The sequence below is a fragment of the Phocoena sinus genome, chromosome 21 (assembly GCF_008692025.1).
Source record: "Phocoena sinus isolate mPhoSin1 chromosome 21, mPhoSin1.pri, whole genome shotgun sequence".
Taxonomy (NCBI): domain Eukaryota; kingdom Metazoa; phylum Chordata; class Mammalia; order Artiodactyla; family Phocoenidae; genus Phocoena; species Phocoena sinus.
Window position 1 is genome coordinate 12,286,636 of NC_045783.1, and position 20,881 is coordinate 12,307,516.

General features: G+C 46.6%; 2 protein-coding genes and 1 pseudogene across 3 annotated transcripts in view; 1 reads left to right on the forward strand and 2 right to left on the reverse strand.

The window, feature by feature from the left end:
- The window catches only part of WWC2 (WW and C2 domain containing 2), a 166,321-nt gene extending 155,558 nt beyond the window's left edge, over nucleotides 1-10,763 (forward strand). For both annotated transcript variants that reach the window (XM_032618319.1, XM_032618320.1), the window contains 3 exons: nucleotides 405-647; nucleotides 4,765-4,892; nucleotides 7,912-10,763. In XM_032618319.1, coding sequence (XP_032474210.1) covers nucleotides 405-647; nucleotides 4,765-4,892; nucleotides 7,912-7,978 — 438 coding nt within the window. In that variant the 3' untranslated portion in view covers nucleotides 7,979-10,763. The remainder of the gene's footprint in view (nucleotides 1-404; nucleotides 648-4,764; nucleotides 4,893-7,911) is intronic.
- Nucleotides 10,764-11,979: 1,216 nt separating this feature from the next.
- LOC116746899 lies at nucleotides 11,980-12,672 on the reverse strand (annotated as a pseudogene).
- Nucleotides 12,673-14,234: 1,562 nt separating this feature from the next.
- Nucleotides 14,235-14,897, reverse strand: LOC116746852 (putative claudin-24). The gene has a single exon (XM_032618585.1). The coding sequence runs from the start codon at nucleotides 14,895-14,897 to the stop codon at nucleotides 14,235-14,237; it is 663 nt and encodes a 220-aa protein (XP_032474476.1).
- Nucleotides 14,898-20,881: the final 5,984 nt, after the last annotated feature.

Here is a 20,881-nt window from a genome sequence, read left to right on the forward strand (position 1 = left end):
CTGCGGGGACGCAGGTGCGTGGCCTGAAATGGAGCAGATGTGAGTTTCTCATAATGTATTTGTCGTTCACAGAGGCCGGCTTCGTGCAGTAGATTGGTCCGGCTAAGCTAGGCTCTACCACGGTGCCAACTTCAAAACTCTCTGCGGTTTAAAACAATAAAGGCTCGTTTGCTGCTTACCTGCGTGCTCAGTACAGGTGGGCCGGGGGCTCTGCTTGTCCTCCTTCAGGACCAAGCCCCCCGGCCTCTCCCCTCTAGGCCTTTGCTGCCCCTGTAACAGGGGTCAGGAGGTGCCACATCACTGCCACTCACCCCTCATCGGCCAAAGCAGGAAGCAGGGATAGTGCCCTCCTGTTAGGTGACCACCGACGTAATGAGGGTGTCGTGTTGTTTCCAACCCTCCAGACGGTGTGCCAGCCGGTGCTCAGAAGGGCAGCACCCGAATGCCCCGTGAGAACCTCTCTGGACCTGGAGCTGGACCTGCAGGCCTCGCTGACCCGGCAGAGCCGCCTGAACGACGAGCTGCAGGCTCTGCGGGGCCTGAGGCAGAAGCTCGAGGACCTGAAAGCCCAGGGCGAGACGGACCTTCCGCCGGGTGTGCTGGAGGATGAGAGGTTCCAGAAGCTTCTGCGACAGGCCGAGAAGCAGGTACAGAGCCCGGTGCTGCCGTGAGCTCCGGGGCGCTTATGTGGAGCTCACGTTGCCTAAAGCCCGCCGGGTAGAAGGTACTCAGCCTACACCTCAGTCTTGCTCGAGTCTTCAAGTCCTTTTTCTAGAACTTAGAACACATTTGTTCCCACTGTGTTTCCTCCTGCCTGGTGGCAGCCCTTGCATGCAATGATAGTGAAGAAAGAGCCCACAAAGCAAGGTGCGTTTGTACCATTTTGAGAATAATCTGATTCCCCTGAGTACAGATTTTTTTCATCTTTATTTTTGCCAACTCTGTATGTCTAGATAGATTATTGGAGTTATGTGCCTTTTTTTCTCGTCCGTGAAGTTTGTGCTCACCCGCTCTGTGAAAGAGAAACTGTTTCCAATTGTGCGCCTCTCATTCCGGCCACAGAAGTTGGTGAGAGCCATTGGCTTCTCTCCTGCGTGCTCGTAAGCCCCACGTCCACTCCTTATACGCATGCGGACACACTGGCACACATGCACACACACATGCTGCCCTTTTGCATCCACCTTCCTCCCGCCCGCAGCTGGGGATTTGTGAGATTTTCAGCACCGTGGCCATAAAGTGCCTAACGATGAGCAAACAGCCTTCCAATTGCCATAAAAAATACGGCTCCCGGGCAAACTGTGAACGGAGTCCAGCAGCAGAGCCCAGATCTGCCTGCCTTGTTAGGAAAGCTGGCAGGCCTCTGCGTCACTCTGCATAACCTTCCTCCTTTGTGGCTGAAAGTCTGTTTTGTAGCTCAGAATAAAAACTGAATCAGTTAGTGTCCTCGTGTACAGTACAACCCCCTTAGGAAGCAGAGCAGGCAGCTCAGGACTGTAATTAGGACGGATTGTGTTCCTTATGCTGTCAGGCTTCTTAACGTGACGGCAAATAAATCACTGGACCTTCCTGCAGGTCAGGCCCCCGTCACGTAAACTGAAGGTTAATCACACTCTCCTGGAATCTGGGCCATAAAAACCGGCTTCCGATCCTCCTGAACCAGGCAGCTTATTGTGACTTGTCGGGTGAGAAGGGGGGAGGCGTGCTGAGGAAGGGCTGGTATTTTTCCAAAGGAGCCTCAGGTTGCTTACAAAGCAGAAATTTCTTTTTCTTCCTCTGAGTGTTTCCCTGTCAAAATGCCAGTTCTGTGACGCTAGGCTTCTTAAAAGCTTAAAATAATACAGATGTTAACATTTGTAAAAGTTAGAATCTGCTAAGAAAATTATATGTCAGAAATATTAATACAGCTCATTAAACAAAAGAACTCAGTGACCACGGTGAAGTGCTCAGCCCTGAGCCTCGCCTGCCTGCAAAGCTGGTGACTATCGATTATTAACACCTGATGAAAATTTTATGATATATTTTAGCACCCAGACTTTTGGAGGAAGATATAGACCCGGGTGCAGATATAAATACATAAACACAGAGACAAATGGAGTCTGCAGTAAAGTGTGTTCCTACTCAGCAGGGAGTGGAGGCTCGTCGTGTGTTGCATGGTGGTCAGTCTTATTTTGCACAGAACAAAGCCAAGTTTCAGAGTGACTCTGCAGCCACCACATAAATGCTGGTAGTTGGAAACAGCAGCAGCCAGCAGGCTACTTCGAGGGACCATGTTAATAGTGTGTACAGGGGATAAAATAGGCCTCACACTCCCATTCATATGGAAGGGAACAAAATACTGAACAGGATCCCGGGGGCCTGTTGCATCTCTGATCTAGTAAAATACGCTTTCTTGGGGAAACCGGGCCAGGTTTTCTCCCCTAAGTATATCCGGCATGTACCTTCCTTCGCTGGTTTTTCCTGATCTCTCCGTTTGTTCAAGTCAGTAAGGAGATGGCCATTTTAAGATTGGTTTGTTCATCTTATAAGTTCCCCAAAATTAGAATAGCAGCAACATTTCAGTAGAATTACTAGTTTCCTAGTTGGATGTACCACATCATGGTAGAAGTCATTTCTTTGTGTCTACTAAGTCAGTAGTCCCCAACCTGGCGCCTAGTGAAAAATCATCCGTTCGCTGAAGGTAAGACTTCACAAAGTAACTAAAATATCACATCTGTCCCCTTTGAATTTGAATTACACAAATTCAGAAGCTCCGAGTGACAGCTCACCTATCTCATCAATTCCAAAATAATCAAGAAAGAACTGCTACTTAAATATAGGCCACTTTTCTAAACAAAATCGTTCAAAACAAGGAGAGGAAAGGGGAGCAGTAAAAAATATCTGGAAAAGGGAGCCTTTGTGTTGAAAAAATCAGAAGTTACTGCAGTAGAGTATTATCAGCAAAGTGCTAACTAGGTTATGCCCCATTGTAGTCTGTTTAGCTTTCCGTAAAGTGGCGTGAGTATAACTGAATCTTCGTCAGTACTTGGCTGGATAAATAGTTTTTGTACAATGTCATCTTTCCTAAAAGTGCCACAAGCAGTTTTGCTTTCAAATTTAAACTGAGTTTAGTGCACTTGGTGTGTTGAGAATATTTTAAAATTTAGAAAGTTTTTTTTAGTTAAAAAATTAACATGTTGTAACAAAGCCAAATAATGCAGAAGTATATAAAGCCAAAAGTATTGATAGAAGTGCCCCTGAGTCCCACTCCCCAGGGATGACCTCTGTTGACTGTTATATGTCCTTCCAGCTCTTTTTTATGCCATGTATATGTGTCAGTGTTTGGAAGAGTTACAGAAAACTAGGGTCTGAAGACATACTGTTCCACACTTATTTTTTTCCCCTCTTAATTCTAGTCATGTAAGATGAACAGCTTTCCATATTTGTGTATGTTGCTGAAATTGATTGTTTTAAGGCATTTGTAATACACATTATGAATATATCATATCATATTTATTTAATCATAAAGATATCATAACTATTTCATTATTCTACTAATGATAGTTTCCCAAATTTCAGTCATGGACTGTGGAAGTGGACACTCCTATACATTTGGGGACACCTTTCTTGTTTCAGTAGCGTTTCCAAAGCACGAATGGAGTTCTAGTAGTAGAATTGCTGTTTGTATCTGTTCGGCTGTGAACCAGTCAGACTGGTTCTTGTCTTTGTCTTGTCTCTTAAGCCGGAAGACCTTGCTCTTTACTCTAAAGTTTATAGCTGCCTGTGTTAACAACACAAGCACAGCAGTCGGCTTTTTCAAGTGCAGAAGGGTCCCAGAGATGGGACCATCAGCTTGCTGCAGGCTACAGGCACCACCGTCAGCAAAGCCACTTTCCCTTCCATCTCTTTGTGCCGACTACTTAGTTCTGATCCCGAGCTGATCTGTCTTGTAAGACTTGAAGCTGCAAACACCAGTATTCTAAGTTTCCTCACCCATTTCCTTCACAGGTCCAGCTGCCCCACCATGACCAGTGGCCTCCACTGAGCAGGAAATCCTGTTACTGTAGCGCCCCACTTGGGAGGTCATGGGGAGAAGGTGCCCAAATGAGTGGAGTCTCCCCAACCCCTGACTCAAATTAATAGTGTCCCCTCCCAATACACACGCCCGCCCCTCCCTGCCAAGGGCTGAGCGCAACTCACAACACGTCCTCCTGGGAGTAGAAGCCTCTGTGGAAACTTACAGGCTGGGATGTGTTCTGTCCCCTCCCTGAGATGTTTACAGTCTGGTAGTTTTGAGAAGGGTATCACTTTGTAAAAAGCTCTTTGAGCTGCACACGCGTCTGTGTGCACTTTTTTGGTATGTCAATTCTACTTCAGTAAACAGCTTTTAAAAGGTCTAAGATGGAAAAAAAAAAAGGGGGTTAAAAAGATGAATAAGAGGTTGAAAGTGTATTCTCCAAAATGTTAACAGTAGATATTTCTTTGACATGGTGCTGTATGTAGTTTTTAATTTCCCTTTTGGTGGGTGGAGAGGGGGGCAGTTACCAGGTGTTCCAGATGTAACAAGATGATCCCACATTGCCTATGTGGTAAGATTTTTAAAATGCATTAACACACACTTGCCCCGACCCAGTAGCTGCTCCCTGTGGGCATGAGGTGGATGCATGGGTGTCGTCCTGCTGTGCTGGACTCCTGACCTGAGCCCGGCGTTTTTCAAGCCTTAGAGCACACCTTTGGGAATCTCTAATTAATGTTCTGGGGGGCTCTGTGTTTTCATTTCCTTACCAGGCTGAACAGTCCAAAGAAGAGCAGAAGCAAGACCTGAGCGCAGAGAAGCTAATGAGGCAGGTGTCCAAGGACGTGTGCCGGCTTCGGGAGCAGAGCCGGAAGGTGCCCCGGCAGGTGCAGTCCTTCAGGTGAGCGCCCGTGGGACGTGCGGAGCTGTCCCCGAATCACGCAGGCCTGCACCGCAGGGTGGCTGGCAGGTGACACGTGTTAGGATGTGGGACACCACGCCCTCTGCTTCCGGTTTGATGTGTGTGTTTCCCTGAGCTCACAGACCCTGCCGGCCACAGTCCTGACTCCGTTTGAGCCCGGCTCCCCGGGGACCCGGGGTGTCCCCAGCTCTTAGAAGCAGTTAGACATCTCATTGAGAAATCTTAACGCAGAAAACACAAAAGTACAGAAAATTCACCTCTCTTCGGGGTTTTGCTGTTCCCTCCCTGGACTGTTCCTCAGGCCCCGTGAGCCATGCACGGGGCTGGGCCCGGGCACCCAGAGAAGGGCAAGCGCCCCTGGCCTTACGGAGGCTCCAGTCTGTGTGAGGGGGGCGGGCAGTGCCAGGCGGAAGGAGCCCCCTGAAGGCCAGGCGGGGTCCCGTGAGGGCAGACGCTGGGCCTGCGGGAGCGCACGGGAGTCTAAGAGGCCGTACAGGGTAGAAGAATGGGTACGCGTATGTCAGGCACCAGGGGTGGTGGTTTTGGAAAGGGCGTCGGGGCAGGGACAGAGGCACAGAGCCTTAAAGGTCAGAGCCAGTGGGTGAGCCTGTCGACCGCACAAGGCCCCGTGTACTGTGTCGAAGCTTCCAGCGCTGGCTTTGAATGGTGGGGGCCCAGCAGGGGTCTCCAAGCGCAGGAGTGAGTGAGGGCGTTAGAGGCATTGTGGAGAGCGGCCGGGCAGACCCTGGAAAGGGGAGGCCAGGCAGGCGATAGGAGGGTGACAGGAGGTGGGCAGACGGAGGGGTGCTAGGGGGCGGGGAGAGTTCTGTTTTTGGACATACCAGCCTACCAGTTCCCGTAGGCCAGCTTGGGAAGCTATGGTCAGTAGATAAGTAGAAATAAAAATCTGAAGCCACGATTAAGGATCAGATGGGAGATAAAAATGGGAGTCTTCATCTCACATGTGGTGGTTCCACAACAAACGTGGGTCTGACATACCGGAAAGTGTGAGAAGGTGACCAGGACAGGAGACTGTCGAGACTAAGAAGGAGTGGCCAGCGAGCTAGAAGGAGAACTTGGGAGCGTGGTCCTGGAGCTGAGCGGGGAGGGTGACAGTTGCTGTCAAAGGCAACAGCAAAGAGGATTGAGACACTCCCCAGGCTGGGGGCCCCTGGTGACCATCCTGTGACAGTTTCAGTCAAGTGAGAGGGGGGCGACGGGAGAGGTGTGGTTTTATTGGTCTGTGGTGTGTGTGTGTGTGTGTGTGTCTGTGTGTGTGTGTGTGTGTGTGTGTGTGTGTGTGTGCGTGCTGTGGAGGAGTCTGTAGGAGGCTCTTGGGCTGAAGAGGTAGAAGCCCAAGGAGCATGTCTGACGATATGGGGTGGAGAGGGCTTGTTAGGAAGGGATGGGTTTGGTGCCAGAGGACGCAGTGGGAGTTCCTGCTGTCCTGAGTGAGTCGGGTGCGGGGGAAGGAGACAGGTCATGGCAGGCTCAGACTCTCTTTAACGTGATGGCTTATAGTAAAGAGTCAGCTTTTTCCTGTCTCCATTCAGCTCCAGGATCGCTCTTGTAACTTTCAGAGGATACTGCTCCTTGCATTTCTAGAACTGCAGGGTGGTGCGGGGAATCCTCTCGTGCCTTTGGTGCAAGAAACACTGTCCAGAGGAGAAGTCATCCAACCTCAGCTGCTGCTAAAACCCGAAATAAATGTTTATAAACACTCGCTTAGCACCCAAAGCCAAGCCTATCACCAGACAGGTGATGAAGGAGAGGGCGATGGACCGGGATACGGCAGCTGCTCTGGAAGCGCGCCGAGGCCTGGGACACTCTCCCTGAGCTGCTCTCTCAAAGCCCAGGGCTCCCTGCTCTTCCGATTTGCCGAGGGAAGGTAGAAACCAGGAATTTTATGTGAAACATCTCAAGCGTAGACACTGACAGCTAGTTTGTGTGTTTAAAAAGCACCGCGTGAACCATAGTAATTCGCTTGCGGGAAGTGATGAAGCAAAGACCCCAGTTTCGGGTTCTGCCTTCAGTGACATCGTGACTACTTTCACTCGCCCCTTTAATTCTTAATTTTATCTCATAGAATTGAGCAAACGGAAAGGACGCTGTAGCGCAAAAATAACTCTCCTTCCACCTTGCCCAGGGTTTTCATGCTTCCCTCCTTCTCTCTCCTCTCCTTAGAGGTGGAGCTTTTCCGCCTCAGTTCTTGCATGATAACCCCAGGCTCCTGCACCATCTCACCCCCAGTTTCTCGAAGGAGGGCCAGTGCTTTACTCCTCCTTAGGGCTTCCAGTGTGGCCCCACGTGGGGAAGCCCCTCAGCAGCCTGTGTTGAGGGGAGACTGTTCGATGTGAAGGCTTCTTAGAGGCTAGACGTACTGGTCCTGCCCTTGGCGGCTCTACAACCCTAAAACCTTACTTTCTTGACACTCTGCTAAGCTCTGAAAACCCTCCCGCCCCTTCTTTCTCAGCCTCTCCCTCTCAGGTTGTTTCCACTTATCCCCGCGTCAGGATGCGGCAGATCTGCCTTTAAGACGGTCAGGCTCCTTCTCTTGCCTCATCTGAGCCCTGGTATCCAACGCTCATTATTGTGCCCTTACCTTAGCATGGTACTGAGTTTAAAGAATTCTCCCCGGATCGTGTACTTTCCTGTGAGGATTCTGGCCCCTAGAATCCTCTACTCCCTGGTCTAGAAATGCTCAGACCTAGACTGACACGCTCCCTCCACACCCCCACCCCAGTGGTTTAAAACCTGTCTGAGGTTGGAAATGCCTGTGTCGACCGGTGGTTACCGTGGGTCAGAGCTGCCGTTCTCCTTTATGTCCTTCCGTAAAAAGGCGAAGACGGTCTTGATTTTAAATGGAGCTCTAGCTAAGGACAAGATCTCCCATCCGGGCCTGTGGAGACAGCGCTGGCGTTCTTGGGACTGTTTTTAACGGGCATAGAGCATTTTCAACATCCTATTGAAGTCGGTGTATTTCTCACCCCGGCTGTAGGGAGAAGATCGCCTACTTCACCAGAGCAAAGATAAGCATCCCGTCGCTGCCGGCTGATGACGTCTGATTACATCGCTGACGAGATCGTGTTTTCACCTCTTCATTTCTTAGGGAGGGCAAAAGACTGAACGTTTTCTTGTTTGGGGTTTTGTTTTTTGTTTTTGGGGGGTTTTTGTAATATAACTGTCAATTCTTAAAGAGGTTTTATTTCACATCAGATTTTCAACATGTTAATTTGTAAAGTACCTTGAATGTAATTCTTACATGTTTAAAAAAGAAAAAAAAAAATCAGATAACCAAAACAGGATCATCTGGTACACAGATGTACAGTATACGCGTATTGCCAATGGGCTTTATTTGATAAACATGGAATAGAGGCGGGACCCAGCGCGTATCCTATCAAAGCGGCTGTGGAGAGATAGCTGAGCAGCGTGCGGTTTTCGCTTTTCCTTGTTTTCGCATGGGTGACTATGAAGCCGGCAGTGGCGCCAGGTGATACTTGGTGCTAGAGGGCAGCTCGTTCGGCGTGAGGTCGAACTTGAGCGTGAGCTTCAGTGCAGAGTGCCGGGTCCACCTGAAACAGGTGCTGCGTTCATTTCCATCACCTCTGTCGGAACACTTTGTTTCCTTAAAACAGCTGCCTTTTTTTGTCCTTTTCTATTTGTCTAAAGAAAACAAAAACAAAATGCTGAGTGCAGGAAGGCAAGAATGCAAAGGAGCAGTGCTCCAGCCACACTACAGACCCCGTGATTTAGGACTTTAAGGGTAGGGAGATGAAAGCAGAAAGCCAGTCCGCCTCAAATACACTAAAATCAGCACGTCGGTGAGCAGCTGCTGCTTCTCACTCAGCCTGGTTGTGCGTCAGTGTTCAGACGTGAGTGTCTGGCTTGCACCAGTCATGCTTCGTCCTAGGTGTGAGGATGGTACCAGGTGGGTGAAGGTAGGGGCCCAGGGTGCTGAGGACACACAGTGCTGGTACTGTGGAGGGAAACACATTAACATCACTTGCTGAAACCAGGAACAGAGGAAAGGGTACCTCGATTGAATCAAGATTGCCAAAAAATTTTAAAATACTTCAGTAAACAGATCTCTAACATTTACTAGAAATTACTTTGCAGCTGTCACTTTTAGGGAATCCTATCTGTAACTTGTGGTAAGGAGTTGGGAGGCAAAGAGAAGAGAGTGCCTGGGGAGATTATTAATTTGAAGTAAAAGCTGAGTCATTTGTAAAATATAAATAAATATATATTCCAGACAAACAAGATGGAAACTGACTCAAGTTTCCTCCAGTGGAGAATTTTAGCTTACCCAACCCAAGCACTTCTTAAAAGAAACAAATCCCCAGGTTAGCTCTGCCAGCATAAAAGGCTTTTAAAAGAAATAGTTTTATGCAAATTAAATCATGCATGTTACTGGGTCTGTAATACTGGAAGAGGCAATGTTTGGTGAGCCATCTTATGTAACAAGTGAAATCATTTTTTTTTTTAGAGATGAAAACATCATCTTAAAGGAATGGGCCCCTTAAGAAAAAGAAACACAAGTTCTATTCCTAAGCTAGAATCCTCGTTGTTAAGAATATTTATTTGAAAGTAATTACACATGTTTTGGAAGGTTCATTTTATCAGAATCAAAATTCAGATCAAGCCATTTCTGAGCCTAGAACTGTAATGACTTTTTCCTAAGTGTCCCACCATTTATATACAAAAGTCTTTGAAGGAATAACTGGACGTGACACTACTTTGAACAAAAACCAGCCTCGTGAATTGACTGAGCACAGTCCTTGCAGGCGGCCCAGTTCATCCTGTTAGGTGACCAAGGAGAACTGGAGGAAGAGCACCGTTCATCCTTGTCGAGGTCAAATGTGAAAAACAGAAGTTTATTTAATGTAGAGTTAAATGAAGGTCAGCTGTTTTCAGCTTCTTAGTTTGACCATGAAAATGTTTATAGGATTATGTGTGGTTGTACCGTACAATTTTATTTTCTTCATTTATTTATTTACGGTCTTATTTATGTTCTGTTTAATATATAGTTCGGTTCTGGCCATCTTAAATGTTTGACACAGAAGAGACTATATTGGAATATTTACAGCTTTATAAATTCCATCAGATTAGCTGTTAACTTTTTGTACGACAAAGAGTTTCAGACAAGCATAAAAGAATAAAATCTGTCTCAGGCTGGTAGTTAGCAGTTGTGACCAAGATGCTTTTGGTTTTATTTTACAGCATTTGCTCATTTCTAACATGAGAGACAAACTTAATATAATCCTTTTTCACTCTTTAAAAATCAGCAATAGTGTTATGTATTTATAGGCAGCTTTTAACAATCCTGTCATATTTGTACTAACCCAAATGATTCACAGTGACAAAACATTTTAATAACTTGCTCACAAAACCATATGGACAACATGAATTTTAATATTATAAGTACTATTTTTTAAAGGTAGAATTTATTCTTCACAGGGTAAAAAGAATGTAATATTTAGTTCTCAAGTTTGAATTATCAGTATGTTATTACAATTTTGTATATCAGAATCTAAGTGTTACAGGTACAAAAAGAATATTGCTAGCCAAATGAACAAAGTTTAGCTGGATCTCTGTAGCATGCAAATCAAATAAATTTAAAATCTTTTTTTGCTATTACTTTATATTGTATTAAATATCAAAAGCTCAGGACTGAACTAAATATTTAATCAGGTTAAATTCTGAATATGTTTCTGTTTTAATTTGTCTTTTTTGTAAAAGTATGCAAATACATCACATAGATTAACTCTGGTTTCTGCACTTTTCATGTGTTTGTGGGTGGAAAAAAATTCAGTGTTTTCTTTTTAAAACAAAGATACATATTACCTAATACTTTATTTCAGTGTCATTTATTGTTCAGTGAATTTCCCTGACTGGCACAAACACAAAAGTTTACTTGAACTATATACCAAACAAATATAAAATCTTTCATGAAGAATTCCCCAAGTTTGGTGGCTTCCCTGGTGGTGCAGTGGTTAAGAATCCACCTGCCAATGCAGGGGACACGGGTTCGAGCCCTGGTCCAGGAAGATCCCACGAGCCACGGAGCAACTAAGCCTGTGCACCACAACTACTGAGCCTGCGCTCTAGAGCCCGTGAGCCACAACTGCTGAGCCCCCGTGCCACAACAACTGAAGCCCAAGCGCCTAGAACCTGTGCTCTGCAACAAGAGAAGCCACCGCAATGAGAAGCCCGCGCACCGCAACGAAGAGTAGCCCCCGCTCGCCGCAACTAGAGAAAGCCCGCGTACAGCAACGAAGACCCAATGCAGCCAAAAACCAACAAAATAAAATAAAAAACAAAAAAAAACGCCCCAAGCCAGCAGCTTGCTGTGAATAGTTTTGGTTGGACCATATATATTGCTGATTTTTTTTTTAAAGGGGGTGGGGGGATCTGCCCACGCCCCCCAGTCCCGACCCACAGTCGCCTTGTGGCTGCAGCATCTACCACAGAGCACAGGACACAAGCAAGTGGACGTTGGTGCGGTAGATTTTACATGAATCTTTAAAACCCAAGACCGCCCTCCTCTGCTTCTGACACAGTAAAAAAAGACGTGAATGAATGGAAGAGTCTCCATAGAGGCACTGAGGTCTCCAATTTAAAAAGAGATGACGTGTCCCCGATGTGCACCTCTCAAGCTTTCAGAGAGCCAGCAATTTTTAAAAATATAATCAGATGTCATACCTTTTAAAAAAAATAAGCAGCCAGACTTTAGTTTCAGTGTAATAGGTGATCTTAAACACTTGAAAGAAGTCAATGATCAGCAGTAATATTTCCAATTGCTGAATGATTCATCTTTATTAAATAACACCTTCAGAAGATGTGTAGGTACTAACACAATGTTTTATTTACCGGTTCTGTGCAATCACTGAATCTATTTTAAAATTGAGAAAACTCATCCCCAGTAATGAGTATGATTACTGTTAAGTCTTGATTGGTTTTGGTCTCAGAGTAGAAGATAAAAGTGGTTTACCATCTTAGAAAGAAATGACAGTTTCAGAAGCGAAGGGAAAATGCATTTTAGAAAATCGAAAGCATAGTGAATGGGTTACTGTGTAACAGGAAATCCTACCAAATCATCTGAGGGCACCGCTGATCCCTTCTGGCTTAGTTTCAGGTGAGTGGTTTTCATCTCCAGGTGTAGACGGTGTGGCGGCGTTTCTGCCACTGCATAGTGGCCGGAAGCCAGGGCCCAGGCGGCCCAGTTTAGCAGACACCCTCCGAGCAGGAGAGAAAATCCAGCAAACCAGCCGATAAAGAGGGCCTCCCCAAACTCCCACCTGGGCACAATCTCGGGGATGGTCTCATCCCAGAACTCCTCGACTGTCCTGTGGGCAACCCAAGAGACAGGAACAAGGGCTGTGACACCTGCTGTCCAGAACAGAATTCCTCCCAGGATTAACAGCTGCTTCTTGACATCCTGCTGTCTCTCTCCAATTCTCAAGCAGTCCAGGCCAAACCCCGAGACCAGCAGGCCCAGGAATCCCAGGCCGTTTGAGAGGAACATTAAAATCCTGGAGATCCTGAGCTCAGCGGGCTAAGCCAGGATAGAATTGCATCCCCACTTCCTCTTGGGTGACGCAGGTCTGCCAGAGTCCCATGGTCAAGTTTTCCATTTCATTTAAGTCCAGGTTGAGATTTTTCCATGTGGCAGGTAGTTTGTAAGACAGGATAAAACCCATCCCAGCAAAGATAGTGAAATTCCCGCTAATTGTGCCACAGCTCTAAATACTAAAGCCATTATAAAATCCTGTGACCTTAGCCAGACCAACCCCTGCCTTTCAGTGGCTGTGAAAAGAAGTGTGACACTTGTGTTATCACTTGCAGAGCTCAGAACTATTTTTTCATTGTGTATATAGGAGGATTCTTGCCAGAGTTGCTGTCGTTCAATTCTATGTTGAATAGTTTTCAGAAAAGGATAGGGAAATCATTCTGCAAACCAGTAATGACAAGGTGTGGCCAAGACCACGTTCACATCCTATAGGATGCATTTTGTAGTAGGCAGTTTGTCCCCGAAATAACATTAAGTAGTAATAATCCTCTCCTTGTTAAAGTATAAACGGCTTTCACGTTGTTCCCAACCTTTCTGTCAAGTCAAAGAATTAAGAAGTCTCCGTGCAAGATGTTTAATTGACAGTTTGGTTCAACTCCTGCTACTTTATATCTTACTAGTTGCACCTATCAGATTTTCATCTGTTAAGAGGTCTCATTTCAATACGCATACTGTGGTTATAACTGAGTGTTATCATTTTTAAAAACAGGTTCAAGAAGAGTATTTCTTAACCAAATAAATCAACCTCGGAAATCTCTTCTGTAGACCTTAAATCAGGCTTTTCTTTTCTTTTTTCAATCTCTTAGGCTACATGTACCCAATAACATATGAAACGATTCTGAACTAAATATCAAGTCTGTTTACTTCCACGCCTTCCTGACAGCTTCACACACAGGGACATAAATGCTTGCTGTATTTTTGTTTCTTTGCTTAAATATGCTTTCTATGCCGTGGAAAAATTAAGCAGTAGGACTGCGTAGGTTAGAATCAGCGCCTCTGTTGGTTCATCCCCACGCGTGTAACTTTTAACTGAACAAAGGAAACTTTTTATTAGGGCAGATGAGCTGGATATTAAGCAAAATATTTTTGGAATTGTTTATCTTTTTAAAGTACGAAGCTTTTGAGGGAAGAGACGAGAAGAGACTGGCCAGTATTTTAAATCTGAGAGTATCACAATGTACTGAAAACCTTCAGCCTCGTCAAGTCCTGCCACACAGGCTTCCTAGCAATTTCCTGAACACAAACCACCTCTGTTCAAGAAAGACCAAATCATTGTTGTGGAAATAGCACTTTGGATGGGCTGAGCATATGGTTTTGCCAGTGCAGAATGCTTAAAGGATTTCAGATTGTTAGGTTTTTTTCTTTAGGAAACAGGAACTGATTATCAACTTCAGCTACCAACAAAACCAAAAAAACATTTCTAATATCAAATGATCACAGTAAAGCTAATTAGTGCTCTCTTGGACAACCGCCACCAAATTTTGATTTAAATACCCAGATGAATGAAATTTTGTTTTGTTCATTCCTATGTAATGCTTACCACAATCATTTTCTTTTAGATATAAGATTTGCCTCTTTCTTACTTCTCCAGGTTTTGGGGGGATGGGGTATCTAGGATAGAAAAGTCATGATTTAATGTATTTAATGAGAAAATGTTAGCATCACAAATATAGTTACATAACAAAGAACCCTTTATCATGTAGACCGTCACAGTTGATATAGGGAGATACACCTCTCTGGTCTCATCAGTCTTACACTGAAGGATTGGCAGTTCCATTTTCCAGGTATGAACACTGAGTTTGCATTTCTGCCACTGCATAGTGGCCGGAAGCCAGGGGAATCTGGGTCCCGCAGGCGGCCCAGTTTAGCAGACACCCTCCGAGCAGGAGAGAAAATCCAGCAAACCAGCCGATAAAGAGGGCCGCCCCAAACTCCCACCTGGGCACAATCTCGGGGATGGTCTCATCCCAGAACTCCTGGACTGTCCTGTGGGCGACCCAAGAGACAGGAACAAGGGCTGCGACACCTGCTGTCCAGAACAGAATTCCTCCCAGGATTAACAGCTGCTTCTTGACATCCTGCTGTCTCTCTCCAATTCTCAAGCAGTCCAGGCCAAACCCCGAGACCAGCAGGCCCAGGAATCCCAGGCCGTTTGAGAGGAACATTAAAATCCTGGAGATCCTGAGCTCAGCGGGCAAAGCCAGGAAAGAATCAAAGTCCTTGCATTGCATGCCCACTTCCTCTTGGGTGACGCAGGTCTGCCAGAGTCCCACGGTCCAGTTTTCCATTTCATTTAAGTCCAGGTTGAGGTTTTTCCAATGTGGCAGAAAAGTTGTAATAATGGATAAAACCCATCCCAGCAGAGATAGCAAAATTCCAACGAATTGCATTGCTACTCTAAAGACTAAAGCCATCGCAACAAATCTTAGGACCCTTGCCACCTCTATAGGAGCTGCTGTCTTGTGGTGGACAGTAGTGTGACAATCTTGGTTCGATGCTGCCTGGGGAATATAAGTTTTGGTCGTTAACTCTTTGGGCACTCTGAAATGCGTTTTTGTTCTTCTTGAATATAATGTTTCATGTAAAGGACGAAGGACTCTGTTAAAACTATGAGTTAGGCTTTCTGATAAGGATTTGATCTGTTACCTTCCAATTTGCTTGGTAAAATTATATCCCCAATGCTTGATGATTATATAAGTCTAAGGATGAACAAAGAGCGCTCTATGACCCCTCACCCTAAAATACAACAGAAATCTTTGTGCTTCAATATGGATTAATTAGATTTTAAGTGGTGATAAAAGGCCAGCTCTTTCTACAACAGGACCTCATTGTAATAGCTGAATCTGAGATTTCAGAGATGCAAAACAAGACCTTGTAAAGAAAGGTAGACTGTTTCCCTATAATCTTTATTATTCTCAGGCTTCCTTAACCTACACAAGAACCTGGCCCAGGTTCTTGACTGTCACAGGGACTCAGGTGGGACTTGGCAGAAGACTTTCCCTCAGATTCCTTTGCAAAGTAGAGGCTGGTTCACTGGGTGAAGTAAAATGATGAGGCTGAGGCTGTGCCCATAGGTACTGAGGGGAGAGCGGGTATCTCAGGAAGCTCTGGATTTCATTCTGAGATTTTCTCCATCCTTGTTAAGAACTTGGGGTAAAACGTAATTTCTTAGTGTCCAGGAGGTGTTGTTTTTTGTTTTTGTTTGTTTTTGCCTAGACCTGAGCTGTCTTCACTGTCATTTAAGCCACAAAGACAAAGCAGCACCAGGCACGACAACTCCTGCCAATTCCAAGACAAAATAGCCACCATGGGGCTGACCTTCGAGGCGTCATCTTGTTTGTGTGTTTTTTTTTTTAATAAATTGATTTATTTAATTTATTTATTTTTGGCTGCATTGGGTCTTCGTTGCTGTGCAGGCTTTCTCTAGTTGCGGCGAGCGGAGGCTACTCTTCGCTGCGGTGTGCAGACTTCTCACTGCAGTGGCTTCCCTTGCTGCGGAGCACGGGCTCTAGGCGCGCGGGCTTCAGTAGTGGTGGCTCACAGCCTCAGCAGTTGTGGCTCACGGACTCTAGAGCACAGGCTCAGCAGTTGTGGTGCACGGGCTTAGTTGCTCTGCGGCATGTGGGATCTTCCCAGACCAGGGCTTGAACCCGTGTCCCCTGCATTGACAGGCGGATTCTTAACCACTGAGCCACCAGGGAAGTCCTTTGTTTGTGTTTTTGATTGAAGCCACACCTGAGTGCATGCTTCTGCCGAACAGGACCCTCTCTGCAGGGCCTCACAGGCCAGGAGGAGAGACCACGCCCCCCATTCCCAGGGCTGCCCCTGCCCCCAGGGCCACCACGCTCCTGTCCCCACAGCCAGAGGCAGGACCTGATGCGCCCGCCTGGAGCAGGAAGGACATGCACCTTCCTAAAGTGGAGCCACTGCCCTGGACGATTCTAATCTGTGAACCAGCTGCCCATCACATTTCTAGTCCAGGACTGGAGAAGGTCTTTTACAATGTCTCTCAACAGGGGATCAGAGAGACAGCACCCCAATCCCGACACACCAAAGTGAGCACAGGAGTCGGGTTAGATGTCCCTTCTTCAGCATTTTCCAGCATCATACAGGAAACACGAAGATGAATTCTTTCTCAGCTTTGACAAATGTTCAGAATCCCTTCGGATTGACGGCTGTCCTCAGTGTACTGAAGTAAGCTGCTCCAGTTTGCACAAAGGCACAAATGTCCAGAAAGGGCTAGAGACTTGCCTGGGGCCTCGTCCCAGGAGGCAGGATATGGATGACCTAGAACTTTCCTTCCAGGGGGCAGTCAAGTTAATGAAGCCCTCAAGAGCAATTGTTAACAATTATGGAGAGACGCTTCTTCATATCACATTGAAGCTGAACAAAAGATGGAATGGGACAGGCTGCTCTGTGAGGCAGGGCGCTCTCCATCTCCGAGGTGTTAACAAGGTGATTCTCACCTGGGCTACAGGGAGGAAATTCCTCTGCGGTGGGGAATGGACCCGGATAACCTCCAGCTCATTTATTCTTGCAGCATGTAAAACAAACAAATAGGGGCTTCCCTGGTGGCGCAGTGGTTGAGCATCCCCTTGCCAATGCAGGGGACACGGGTTCGAGTCCCGGTCTGGGAGGATCCCACATGCCACGGAGCAACTGGGCCCGTGAGCCACAACTACTGAGCCTGCGCACCTGGAGCCTGTGCTCCGCAACAAGAGAGGCCGCGACAGTGAGAGGCCCGTGCACCGCGATGAAGAGTGGCCCCCACTCGCTGCAACTAGAGAAAACCCTCGCACAAAAATGAAGACCCAACACAGCCAAAAATAAATAAATTAATTAATTAATTAAAAAAACAAACAAATAAATAAAATATTTGAGGACCTCCTCTGGGCCAGGCAGTAAGTGCTGAAGACACTACCAAGACCAGTCTGGATACAGGCGCTGCCCCTGCCTCTGAGGGCTCATATTCCAGTGGGAGAGGCCATCGGGAAATAAGTAAATCCGATCATTCAAAGAAATAAAAAGAGTGGAGTGTGAGGATTGCAGGCAGAGGAAACCCTAGTGCAGCCGCTCTGAGACTGAAAGCACAAAGGCCACCCTCCCCTGACCTGGGGCTCCCGTCTCCACGTCTCAGTTCGTGGATTAGCCGCTTAGACCACGGTGTTTCCAGAGGGGGATGGGAGTGAAATTCAGCCAGGAAACAAATATTACCAGCACGTCGTTCAGCATGTGGAGGTCTGTATTCTCTCTGTCTCAGGAACGTTACGCTTAAAAAAACAGAAAACAAAGACAAACAAAAAAAACCCACACAACTCATAAGCAGAACGTGAGAGGTCAGCAGCTTATGTACATTCTTAACAAAGAGAAGGTGAGAGTTATCAACCATCCCAGTGTGCCCAAAGGCACGCATCGTGGGAAACCTTTCCGTCCCGGGCAAGGGTTGATAAACGTCCCCAAATGAACCATCCCAAAGTGTAGTTGCTCAGACCAACGAGCGTGTATGTGGATTTTGCTCAGGAATCTGCAGTCAGTGGGGACAGTTTGTCTCTGCCCGTAGCAGTGTCAGCTGAGGCTGTCTCCTTTTATGACCAAGGCTCCGAGGTCACAGAGCATCACTTCACAGACGAGGCAGATCAGGGAGAGGGAAAATAACACCAAGGTTCTGGAAGAGCTTCTGAGACGGAAGTACTTTTGTGGCCACTTTTGGAAGACAGATCTATCATGAAAAGTAAACCAGATGGACCTGTTAACAAACCGTTGAGCGAATCTAGATTCCAGGAGATTCACGGCAAGCACTGTATAGAAAAGCCAGCCTTTCTTTCTCTCCTTGGCTCTTTGCTTTCATGCTCAAGATTAAGTCTGTGGTCACAACCAAACTACCTGGGCTGTGAAGACCTTGACACATTTTACACAAACTCTTGCCTCTACCACCCTGTGCCAGTTCACACGCCGTCGTTCTGCCCTTTCTGCTGGTCCAGGGCTGACAGAAGGAGGGCCCGGCTGGCTCACTGATTCAGCCTCACCTGTCTGCATCTTTGACTGGATGAGAGCCAGGAGTGCAAAGATCTGTCCTCAAGTGAGACTGGCCCGATAAAAGGAGCCTGTGTAAAATATTCTCTTGGACGTGGCACTAAGGGAGAGTGGCTATTGCGGGAGAGGAGAGCAGATTTTGTTTTTAATATCAGAGCACGGTTGGTTAACGATGCTCTGTTAATTTCAGGTGTACAGCAAAGTGATTCAGTTAGACATGTACATACATGCACTCTTTTTCAAATTCTTTTCCCATTTAGGTTATTACAGAGTACTGAGCAGAGTTCCCTGTGCTACACAGTAGGTCAAAGTTGTCTTGAAAGGAAGGGTCGCTCCTGGAAGCTGGTGGGGGGGAAATTGAACAGCTGTTAGCCAGGGAGAGCGAGGGAGCCTCCAGGAACGAGGCTGCGTTGCAGGGCACGGCTACGTAATGCCAGATCATCTGGATTTTAGGACATAGATCAGTAAGAGCCTCTGAAGGATTATAAGCAGGGATTTGACAGGGTCGTTTTTGCATCTTGGAAACCTGAATGGTGGCTCCAGTGATGAGCTCCTTTGTATCATCTAAGATACAGAAGCCACACGGATGAGGCCACCCAAAGCCAGACAGTAGCCTGGCTGCTGCTGGAAGTGCTGGTGGCCCCTGGGCAGGGCCTGCTTGGCGCTGTGTCTTCAGTCTGGTGTGGGCGGCCCTGCTGCTTGGGAAGGGGCACAGGAAAAGGGGCTGAAGGAGGCAATGGGGTGGGGAACTAGATGCCCTCTGAGAGCGTGAGTCTAAAATCAGTGGAGAGACACGAATCCCATGTTGTCAAAATCACCCTTAAAAAATTCCCTGGAGATCCTAGTACACCTCCCAGCATCCAGCACGCTGGTGTCTCCAGCGATGGGCCAGGTCCCCCAACCCGGTCCTGGGTCAAGTGCAAGATGAAGCAGTTGGCTTGGTTTGGGATCTTCTAGGATAAACACCCACTGAACCTTAAGACACTTAGAATCAGCACTGCTGTGAGAGACGAGGGCCCTGGGGACAGCTAATCAAGAAAGAGCAAACGTCCCGACCTCCCCAAGGGGCGTGAACCTAACAAGGTTGGATCGACCTTTCTCCTGACAAGGGCTTTAGGCAAGGGGGTTCCTCCCACCACACACAGGTTTTTTGATTAAAAGGAAACCTATAGTTTACTTTGTGTTTCTTACTATTCCTTGTCCTGCTAGATAGTAATCCTCACAACCAACACCGTGAGCTCACTAATCAGAACAAAACACCCGGTAGCCTTCGCAACCCCCAGAGCACGCCTTGTATCTACTAGGTTCTCAACAAGCATGTGTCTAAAAAATGGATGAGGTGCCTCCTTCTAGCTGATAGTGAATGTTTGTCTACAATGCCAGCACTGGAAACGCTGATCCCCTGGCCAGTCACCTGTCCTCATGACGACAGGCCATGCTGGTGCCTGAGCAGAACCAAGGGACTCTCAAAGATGTGAACTTGATCAACAACCTAGAGTGGGTTGGGAAATGTTGCCATAACATCATGAGTTGGCCATTCCCAGAGCATATCGGGATGGACATAGTCTAGGTCTCGGGAAAAGATGAGAAGGCTGGAGGCGAACCAAGATGATCACAGGGTGCTAGAGAGGGATGCTAGTTCTTTTTCTCATTTTCATTACATTTTCTAAATTTTCTACAAACCAGGTAGGATTCTCATAAGAAGAAAAAAAAATGATAAAAGAAAAAAAGGTAACCTGCTGAACTAAGTTTTTAATGTTTCCTCAGATCACAATAAATAGGTAGCAATGATCAAGTGCCTTCTACTTACCAGGCACTGTTCTGAGGACTTTTACGTATATCATCTCAATTAATCCTCACAGTCACCCAGTGGGGCAAGACCCTATCAGCAGCGTCGTTTCACAGGTGACAGAACTAAAGCACAGGGAGGCAAGTGACCTGCCCAGGATCTCAAAGTCATTTTTAGTGCTTTGGATGAAGGTGCCTCAGTTCTCTCCCAAGAGCACAGAGATCATAGGCCACTGGGTCCCCTGCGTCTACACTTAGCAGTGTTGTTCCAAGAAGAGCTTCTGTCTAAATCAGAACAACCTCAGGGGATTATTCCAGCTTGACTTGTGGGTTCCACCCCCAGTGGTGTGCTCGTAAATGTTTATCAGCTCTTCTCAGGTGGTGGAGCCCTGGTTTATAGACATTGCCGGTTTCCAGTATGTAAATACTCTCGTCAGGCTACCAACGTGAATCACTGAATGAGGAGTTAGGAAGAGACGTGCCGTAACCCACCATTATATAGTATTCTTACCATAGAGATACATTGATGTAAATTACCTCAAGAGCATAGATAATAATAAGGAATAAGATAATCAGG